The sequence below is a fragment of the Triplophysa rosa genome, linkage group LG5, assembly GCF_024868665.1.
Source record: "Triplophysa rosa linkage group LG5, Trosa_1v2, whole genome shotgun sequence".
Taxonomy (NCBI): domain Eukaryota; kingdom Metazoa; phylum Chordata; class Actinopteri; order Cypriniformes; family Nemacheilidae; genus Triplophysa; species Triplophysa rosa.
The window spans coordinates 6,875,086-6,886,182 of record NC_079894.1 but is presented as its reverse complement, the minus strand read 5'-3'; the positions used below and the strand labels follow the sequence as shown (position 1 = coordinate 6,886,182).

Sequence of the window (11,097 nt, the reverse complement as noted above, 5' to 3'; positions counted from 1 at the left end):
AGACGTTTCATTCTAAAATATTTTCCAAGACTCCGACGTCTTGTGTTTGGGAATGTCAACATTTGCAGAGAGTGGCCCTTCTCTAATCCGGCAGACTGTGGAATAGAGAGAGGATTAGGGGCTAGTTTGTTTTCCTGGTCTCTTGGAATGTTCCTTTAGCAGCGCTTTTGTACCTGGGCCAGGCCCAAGGTCATCCTTCTGTCTCCACGCAGCTCCTTTTGTGTCTTCTAGCAAGTCTCAACCGCACAGAGTCAACACGGCTCCCTCCTCAAAAGCAGAATGTGAGTGGAATTTCAATCCTTGTCGCAACACTCGCTAAATGTTACTTAGTTTTCTCATTAAGCAATTTGAGTGCCCCTCCTTCCCCCGGCTGATGTTGTGTTTGACTTAAAAAAGATCAGCATTCCAGTGTATCTCTCAGCCTGTCTGCATCATTCATCGGAGGTTTTGTGCCTGGTGTCTGATTGAAGTCTGATGGATTAACTGACTCAGGTAGGCAGTGTTATTAGTCACTGCTTCAACTTGTGCCACACTTTAGCTTTATCGCTTTCTATTATTTCAGACCTTTGCGTTAATAGGCCTCTATTTAAGCTCATGTATGATGAATGGGTTGAGCGTTGAATCATCTCCATTTCTGAAACATAAATGACTTAAGATAACGTTTTACTAAACCTTTATGTAGCTATTTTGGATTTATCTTGTTCCCCTTAAGAGTTCTATCACTGTTAAGACTGTTCTGGTCTTTTAGAAATATGTCTTGATCATTTTAATGTTAGTATGGCTTTTGCGGAACTTACAAAGTTATTTTGATTATGAAGATTGTGGAGAGTGTTACATATGGGAGAATGTTAAAGTGCTTTATTCTTGTAACACACTCAACATTTTCTTCCCATTTGAGCTCTGATGCTTAAGTAAATTAATTTTACTATAAATCTTTTCTTTTTAGCTGTCCTTCCGAAGCCTCGGATGTCTAAATAAGGTGTTTTTCATGAAACTTTTTAAATGATTAAAAAGCACTTTTTAATGCTGTTTATTGTTTAGATGTTTGCAAAAACCACATAACGTAAAGGGTGACTAATAATAATAATTTATGGCAAAAAAATTTAACTCAAGAAATATTGAGATACAAGGACTGCAGCGATATGCTTTTATATGGTACAGTTTTAACTGTATGTGAATATTTAATTTAGCTGTTATTAAGCAATTTGGATTCGACCTATAAATGGATTTTTGTGTTGAGCTTCTATGAAATGTTTATAATATGAGGTAAATAAGAGAAAAGTAGCCTAATTCACGTTTTATTGGGACAGATATGTGATGGACTGACATATTAAACTATCAGTCAAGTTGAATATTGCGTTAAAATATCAAAATGTCACCACACGTTTATCATAAAAGCATAAAGTGTACACGTCTGTCTCTTTATATAGAACAGCCGTCAAAACAATTTGAACATCATACGATAAAGCCGTAAAGAGCCACCAGATGTCGCACTATCTGCACCTTACACAGCATCAGTTGAGCTCGTCTTGGCGATTTAAGCATCAACGTGTGCGAAATGCATAGTTTGCTCTCATCAAATCTCGGTTATTGTATGAACAGTGCAAATATAAAACATCTGGCAATATGCGATTGGATCAAGTCCAGGAACACTCATGATACAAAAAAATAATTGAATTGGATTTTGCAGTAATGCGTTTAGGCATTTGAACTGCTCTATATGGAGTGAAACCTTGAAATAAAACTTTAAAAATATAAACACGGGTTTAGTGAATCTGATTTAATGCTTAATTTTGATTCGTAAAAAGGTCGAAGGGAAATCAAAGTTTGGGCACTTTTGCCGTACCATGAATTTATTTTGAGTACTTTTGTCAAGAAAGGTACGCTTAAACAAAAACTGTTAGTGTAGCAAACACAAACGTTGAAACAATGACACTTGACACAAATGACATGAACAGTTCGTCGAGTCATCGCGACTTTTTAAATAAACTTAACACGCTTCCGTACTTTTAACTATTTCAAATAACGAAATACACTTCTGGAAATACTTTAGATCCGTCAAAAATCTAATATACAAATCTGTGTATAAAAATATAATTTTTGAGCGCCATCCTATGCTTATCCAATAAAATAGACCAGTCAGTTGCACATCGCACAGCACTGTAAACTCAGTGCTTTCTCTAAACGTAAGCCTATTTTACCTACATATAATCTCTCGTAGGTTTACCCAAATGCGCAAAAACGGTCACGTCATGCTTGAATAAGTGTAACATTTCCAGAGACTTAATGATACAAATACAAATAAATTATTCAATGAACCCTTTAAAGCTTCTCTTACAGAAAATAAAGATACATCAGAGTCTGTTCATTTGATGTGATAGGCTACTGTAGCTGCAGTCTCAGCTCAAGTGTGAAATCCCAAGGGGATGGAAAGAGTCTCTGTCCAGCAGCCAAGAGCCGATGTGAACGAGCGCGTTTGAGTACCAGTGGACGCCGTCCTCCTGCAAGGTGACGTTTGAAGCACGAGCCGGAAAAAGCCACGTCATCAAGCTGTGACTTAATCGGACCGGTGCGAAAGCCCAATGCGCCCATCTGTGGTTTTCAATAACCGCGTAGCAAGACACCAGCATCTGATCCACAAGAATGGTTCCGTGCGCGGTGACGGGCGCGTAAGAGCCCTGGTACTCTTCAGTGTAAATCCTCTTCACCGTGACGCTCTTAAGAGTCTCGTGTGTGCCTTCAGAAACTAGAACTTTATCTCCAGGCTTCACGTTGCTGGCAAATGTCGCTCTCATACCCGAAACAGCCGAACCGTTTACAATGAAGACCAGGTGCGCTGCTGTGAGGGTGAGCTTTATAGAGGGGTTCGACGTCTCGATGACGAGGAATTGCCTTGTGGTTGTCGGGTCGTGGTCCATGAACATTATAAAGTCGCTGAATACGATATTTCCCGTATCGTCCGCAGCCATAACCCGGTCTCCCACTTGGAGATCTTCGATACGTTTCCTCCTCCCATCGGCGAGTGTCACCGTGCCAGCTCCAGCAAAGCATCCCCCTGATTTAGCAGCGACTGAATTTTCTAAACAAATAAAAAAAGAGTAAGATTTATTAAGGTATACATGTATAACCTTCAGCAGAAAAAAGGTCTGGTGAACTTGTGTTGACTGTCATGACCCAGTCTGTTGAGTCTGGCTTCTGAATTAACACAAAGTGATCAGGCATTGTTATTTAAATTAAGCCTAGACTTTCCCTGATCCCTGTGTAACTGTTTGCACAGGTGCAGAAACCCAAAGTGCCAATTCACATACCGTGTTACTCTTCACATACCATGTAGAGCAAATACAACTTGCTTTATTGAACTTTTCTTGTAAAGATTTGTCATTTTCAATAGCCTCTGTGTGTGCGTGTTTGTTTTGATTAGAATAGTGCTGATTTATTGCGACTCGACATGCTGAAAAACATTCTGAATGGTTTGTTTTGTATATGTTTTTATAGATTCTTTTTGTGTATTACAGTTTCAGTATGATTTGACTTTTTTGATGACCGTTTTGGACTCCTCAAACATTAAAACAGCCAAGACCGAATTCTAAATTATGCAACTTGAGGAGCTGTGAGAGAGTAAAAGTGATGGTGTTGCTCTCACCTGCTTTGACAGAGCAATGTATGTGGGCTTTGGACTCGTAATAGACCCAGTCAAATCCAGCCTCCACCGCAAGCCTGGACAGCATCCCATACTTGCTCTTATCCCTGTCTGAGGTAGTTATGTCCACCGCCCGTCCCTCGTAGTGCAAAGATTCATCGAAATGGTGACCGTCCTCATCCCAGCCCTCCGTGACGCGCAATTTCACACCGGGCCACTGGTTCATGACGGATATCGCCAACGAATTCAGCTTGTCCTTACAGCGCTGTATGGGCGAGAGAGACGGTCTGTCAAAAATCTAAATACCGACCTTTCCTTTAAGTGTCAGAAAAGTGCTGAATCTAACCCTTAAAAAAATCATTATTCTAGTCCAAAAGCCAAATTGATGTTGTTTCGCAAATCATGTAAGCTTGTGATTATTGCGTTCATGTTCAATATTACATGCATCAGTATAAGCAGGTTGTTGATTGAGCTTTAAGTGTTTTGGCGATGGGGAGCTCGCTTCATTGGCCCAGATCACAGACTCCAGACTGATCGATCGATAACAGAGTAAATAGAGCTGAAAATGTAAGTTCTTGCTCTCAGACAGGGCAACTGCAAAGACGTTTTCTAACGACTCCTTCTGGATACCAAGGGTCTGTTTAATTTATTGCTTATTTTGTAAGGGGTCACCGGAGGGTCTGATTTGTTATTGGAAAAGTCTCAACGAACATCATTTCTTGAAAACGTTTAAACAGTGAAGCAGCTGACAGAAACGCAAGAAAAAACGCGCTCACTGCGACAGCCGGTTATTTGCAATAACAGACGCGCAACAACAGTGTCAAAGATCATCCCTGACCCACATTTTTGTTAAATCCTCAATGCAAGCAGACCATATAAAGGAGATCAGTTTAAACACAGATGTGATCATAAGTAAGAAATGTTAACCAATGGGGCAAACCAGAGACAAAAAATTACCCAACAGTCTGAGGCTCAACCTATACGTTTGGAGAAGGAGGTGTTTCATGTATTTATTATGTTATTAACTGCCAGATGTCTGTGTGATGGGCCAAATCAGTGCTGAACCCGTGTGTTGTAAACCTCACACACCAAATGATGGCCAAGGTGCGTAATTTGCGCAAATGATAAAAATAAGATCGTACCCATTCCCAGTGCTAAAAACTGTCATTTGCATTAAATTTACCAAGCATCATTAATTTTTGGATATGCTGTCATGAAGTGGAACACCGGTTTAAGACATCATAAACTTAGTTTTACCGCGCGCTGTCAGCGTCTCCAAGTGTCCGCAAGATTAGGGCTGCGCGGTTACGCACGCATGTGTCCATACCTGTGTCATCAGTCTGTCAGCATTTGTGTTTTCCTCGTCTTTGAAGATGATGTCAGGATTATAGTTGGGAATCAATTCCTTAAATCTCTCAGAATTCCTTGTAATTTTGCCTTCGTATTTGCCGCTCGCCCCAAGGGTTTTCTCGGCAACGTTGGGAATGAATTGCTTGTAAACCAACGGGGTTAATTTCTTTGGGTGTCTTCGTTTTCCATAACCTCTACCAGGACCACAAGCTAATCCACAAGGCGTCAGGAAAATGCAGATAAAAGACAAAAAAGCAATTTGCTTCAGATGCAGCCTTACGTCCATGACGTTAAATGATCTTTTCTGAAGTTTAAAGTTGCTCACTTGTGCTTCTGACGGTCCACAGTATATTCTCGCGCGTAGCGGATGGATGCTACCCAACGACCACTACTACCCAAGCAGGTGCAATAACGACCGCTCTCGATAGCCACGGAATGAGCACATTGGAGGCTGGCTGTCACAGCTAAGTGGGAGACGAAAGAGCGATTTAGTTTCGACGGGAGGTAGGGTCAGACGCTTATGAGTGGAGGCAGTCTATCCATATGAATTACAGAGCAAATCTTTGGCAAGGGGGAGGGAGTCTGTTGACTCGATGGAGTGATGCCATCCAAGCAAAGACTCTCCATACCTCCCTGTTTGTTACAGAAATTACTCAAATGCATCGCGTTGTCATGGTAAACTAGGACATTTAAATGTTTTGTTTGAATTAAATGCAAAAAACAGTGCATGATCATTAATGAACAGATGATGAAATAATTGTTGTTTATTAATGAAAAGCACAGAATGAGCACTTTAGTGGCTCAGAAATAAGTCCCTAAATGCTGTCTCGTCATTCCTTCCAATGACTAATCATGTTTAATGTTTATTAGTCAGAGATCTTTCTTCAGTTCTGTTGTATAGCCCACACAGAGTTTCTGCGAATCTAATCATTAGTTACTTACAGAACCGCAGGATCTGAAAGCTGCACTTGTTTTGGGACATCTGAAGCTTTGATAAGCTCATAATGTTAATTATAATAGTGTTTTTAGTTATGTGTTATAGGCAATGCTTTTTGCATTTGTCTTTGGTAGGGCCATTATTGGGTAATTCAAAGTCAAGTCATTACAGAGCTAGTGTAATGGAGATCATAATGCAAATATAAAGGTGAAGGTGAAACGAGCCGCACTCAATTTATGTATTTTTTGTAAAAACTTAAGCAAAATAGATCGGCCGCATAATGGTTATATAAATCCTGTTATAAGGTCATCATGATCAAAAACGTATGAAAAACCTTAAAAACATATTCTGTGTGTTCCTCGAGTTGGTTGCTGTTGTTTGCCTCATGTCTGTTTAGAAATGTGTCCGATTTTATCATATTTTTGCAGGGGTTTCTTTTCGTGGCAAAATGAATGAATTGCGCATCTCTGAATTTATAACACCTACCTGGTTTGGACTTTCACAGGCTTCTGAAAATTGGCAAGTGAGTGAGCAAAAACTCACCCTCCTGCCACTCTGGGGTTTGACCCACAGATGACTCACTTACACTTGAAACCACTTCTAAATGTATCCCACAGTTTATTTGTGAAGGAATTGCAATCCTACAAATAGTTTTTTTTTCAATTGAAACATTTCTGTATGTGAAAATTAAGATCGTAGCACTTGTCCTGGGTTTGATTCCCATGGAGCGCACATACTGAGAAAATGTGTCGCTTAACTTGTATGTTGCTTCTGAAAGGTTTGTCATTAAATCCACAAACATTCTTCATTATTAAACTTCCATGACCTCTTCTCACAAAATATATAGTCTCGCAATCAGTCTTAAAAAGATGAGGTGGCCTTAATTTTACAAAAACCCAATTTGCGGGATGAAACCATTCTTGCGTTTGATTTAGACGGTGAACAGGATGCTCTTACATCAATCCTGGCAACACCGAGCAAGACGTGCTTTTAGTGAGTGGACGCAACGGTTCTGTTCTTTTTAAGTTATGACCGAATTTTCAGCTGCCTGACAACTTTTCTTTTCAGTGTTTGGAATTGATCATCACAATATGTAGAGTCATTCTTTATGTGATTTTTAAGTTCATTATTGGCAGGAGGATGAATTGACTGAAGTAAACGGGAATTATCACTAGATTAGTCTTCTTTCTTGAACAATTAACTAAAGCTGTAGTTCCTGATTTTTTTTGTTTAATTTACGTTCAGCAAACTATTTACTAAATACAAATACTTATATGACATTATGATGAAGTTAACGATACTGTAATCTTGTATAATTTAATGATGACGACGTCATAAATGTGATATCAGCATTGTATTAGCCATTGGCCTGCATGCATTTAAAATATTCACAAATCCCATTGATCTGCATTTGAAACTCTGCTATCATGTTATTGGTGGTTCACTTTCAGAAAAACATTATAGTCAGAATTAACAGTAGCGCGAGAGATGAGAATTACACATTGCTGTTTGCAATATTAACTGATTTGGTTTGTAATTGAGTTCATTCAACCCTTTTCAGAGAATACAGGAACGTAAAGAAAAACTGTGCATCAGTTACTTCATGGTTTATTGGAATGCTCAGTGGTGACCATCCATCTGGTCAAGTCTTGAAAGGTCTACTTCAACCACTCTCATTAGTCCTTTAAAATACCTGTGGACAGATGGGTCACTGGACCAGTTAAGCTGTTTCAGATAGGTATGGTTTATTCTAGTCTGCCACAAAGCCAAAAGACCATTTGCATCCACAGGAAATACCTGCCTTTACTAATGGGAGGCCTCCTTTTTATGTTTTCACTGACTCTTGTAAAAGTTATGGCCTTCCAATATCTGGCGGTACGACCTAGTGGTTTCTGACATTGGTATGTTTTGTGTTATGTATTCAACATTATTGTGAGTGGTGCTAATTTAAATATGTTATTAAGGTAAAGTAATGCAAAGCTGGCTTATATACATTAGTTGTTGTCACAACTGAATTTTTATCATTTGTAATCATCTTGGAAGCATTGGGATGAAACTTTTAAACTAATCAATAATGTGTAGCAAAATTGTGTTTTGTTTGAATTTATACTGTAATGAAGATGAACTCAATTATCTTTTCACTTTAATAATCAGGGAAATTTACGACTTTAATGAACAACTTATTTTATATGTGGGAGAATAACTCCTCGATGTAAAATAGTAAAGAAAAGAGCACCGCGCTCAAATCATTTCAAAGCAAATCCACCCTGAATGCGATTTGTCACTTTCATCTGAGTTGTTCGCCCTTTCACTTGTTTGCTAACTCTGGTGCAGCGCTCTGGGTGGGATTAGCAACTACCTGTGCATAGTTTAGTGTTTAGTGTGTTCAGAAACCAGTGCGCCCTGGCCAGGGTTGGGTGGGCAGTCTCAAAGTTAGACGTGGGGTCTGCACTATATTGTGGGTGGAAATGGAAATAGGGAAGCAGGCATTCGATTTTTTTTAAATCTATTTTTTAAAGTATCTAATGGTGAACCCTTGTGTGCCTAAATGACAAAACTCACTAAATAAAAGAAGAGTGGCACCCCCACAAATCATAACGGGACCTTCAGTAGTTCCACTGACATGAGACCAGCCAATAGGAAGAGAACTGTGGTTTTAAGTGGTCAGACTTTTCAAATATAATAAAAACATTTTGCTGCAAAAATTCTGTCCCACACTTTGATGTCATTTGTAAATGTTATGTAACGTTATGGATTGCAAATACAATATATTTATGTTCATTTTATCTTCACCAGAATATCATTAGGAAATTGTTTAGCCTACATGAATACTGTAGTATAGTTTAATAAAGTATAGTAAAGATTAAACTATCCACACTATTAAACTAATACTGAGTCTCAATTAATATTATATCTATTAATATATTATAGATATAATAATATGGGGGGGGGGCTTACCCCTCTGCAGCTTGGGAAGCTCTGAGCTGTATAATTTTAAGCGGTTATTGCAAATTTAAAACAAAAAAAACCATTTAATTTTTTTTTTCCGGAATGCTTAACATTAAATTTATATATATATATATATTTGCTGGGGGCATTAAAACACTGGGAGGATGAATAAAAATCCACACTATTTCACTTCATGTGCACTTCATATACTGTATTAAATTGTTTGTGAACGGGAAGCATTGAGACTGAAGTTGTGTTGGTGAATCAGCAAACATTCCATATCAATTTATTTATTCACCTGGCACGCAAGCTTACTGTTCTCCTGCCAAGGCGAGTCTCACCGCTAATGAATGCTCTGATGCCAATAAAGCCGTCTAATTCACTCATCCTACTACCAGCATCACTGCCATAGGACAGAGACTGAAAGTGCTGCATTATCCTGTCATTGTCCTTACATTTGTCTTGTTTTCTTTTTTAAAATGGCTCAATTTGCATATTTTCATGAAACACAAGAAAAACACTGTGGATACAGCATCCTTTTGACAGGCTTTTTAAAATGTGACATACAACATTATATCAATGTATATTGTCAATATATAGCCAATGATATTTTTTTTTCTTTTCCAAAACAAGTTGGTTTGTTTCCTGGGAATCAGACCCATGACCTAGACCCAACACCTTTGAATGGTAAAATATGTTGTAAGTTAACCACCCTCTTATGGATCGCCGTTATTAGTTATGTCCAGTAACATTTAAATGTTTCTACTCGTGGAAAAAATAACATCCTTTTCCTGTTTTAATCCCAGCCAGGTTTTATTAAATGAAGAATACAATCAAACACTAATAGGATTGAGGTGCTATATGAGAATTTCCTCTCCCACCCCTCAGGCCTGATGGTTCCTGGAGTTGAGGTTAGTACAGGAAGGCAGTCACTATATTCACATGTCTCAGTAATTGAGAACACGGCTTGGCAGCCCACAGTGGCCTCTTAGACAAATGTGTCCAATACTCCCTAATTATTTGGTGAGACATCGAGCAATCTATACTTGAATGAATAAAAACCTCAAGAAAAACTAGGCCCCTCTAGCATGAATGCCATCGGTTTTCACTCAACAATGAACAGAGATTTTGCTCCAGTGGATATGCTGTCTCTCCCTTCCTGCAATAAATATCAGGGCCTTATATTAAATAATCTTGACCACAGTGTCCTTCTCGTTCAGTGTGTGCTGTACAGCATTTTCTCAGACGATCCCTTCTTAAATAATATGAAGTGGAGACAGGGGTGCTTAGTAAAATGGCTTAATGCTTGTAGTAAAGTTACAGAGAAGTTCTGTTGAATTTCTTCTTTTGGTCTACAATTTTTGGTAAATACACAAATTTGAGATGACTTTGGCCTCAACTGTTTTTTACGAATTGACAGAGCAAATAGAGGCGAAATGCATAGACGAGTAAATACGTGTTGTTTCTTTTAAAGAAGAGCAGACTTTCTATTAGCTGCAATTTTTTATCAATCGGTTCCTCGGGTTGTGGAGTGGATCAATGGTCTGTCGCTATGGCAACCAGAGGAAAGGGATGGGTGAATCCGCAAGGTGAGGGGAAAGATCCTGCGAGGTGGCAAAGAGAGACGAGATCAATAATGCCTGAGATAATAAATGCCTTAAGTCAGGTCTTTTTCTCTCAGGATAGCTGCAGGAAATTGTGAAAGATACAACTGCAAATGCAAAGGTTGATTGATTTAAGTTCTCTTTTAACAATATTTGCAATGCGAATTTTGAACTAATTAATGAGGTCATATAGCTTTTTTTGTATTGAACAAAAAACTTGAAGGGTCCACCCAGACAACAGTCATTAGCAGTAATTACATAAACACAAAAGGTTGCAGAGATGTGTAACAACCTGTTGTTTCATAGCACTTAATGTTTTTTATTATATTACTTTATTACATGCATTTGTATATACATATCAGTATGTGTAATGCGCTACCAAGTGCACTACCATGTGAGCTATTCCTTTAACGTTGGATTTCTATATTGACAGTGGGAGGTTTTGTGAAATAGCTTCATTAAGGCCACATGCAAAGAGATTTATGAGCATCTCATTTTTCCAACATTACAGGAAGGCAGTACCTTGTTCCTCCTGTGTTCTAAAGTAAACCTTTTTTAGTTTTGGCAAAAAAAAACGAGCCACGGATCTCCTGACCTCTCCAGATTAATATGGTATT

At 38.6% G+C, this 11,097-nt stretch overlaps 1 protein-coding gene across 1 annotated transcript; it reads right to left on the bottom strand.

Moving 5' to 3' along the window:
- Window positions 1-1,701: 1,701 nt before the first annotated feature.
- Window positions 1,702-5,387, bottom strand: shhb (sonic hedgehog signaling molecule b). Its single transcript, XM_057334425.1, has 3 exons — window positions 4,968-5,387; window positions 3,644-3,905; window positions 1,702-3,079 (listed from the first exon to the last, which is right to left on the bottom strand). The coding sequence occupies exons 1-3, from the start codon at window positions 5,274-5,276 to the stop codon at window positions 2,400-2,402; spliced, it is 1,251 nt and encodes a 416-aa protein (XP_057190408.1). The 5' UTR covers window positions 5,277-5,387; the 3' UTR covers window positions 1,702-2,399.
- Window positions 5,388-11,097: the final 5,710 nt, after the last annotated feature.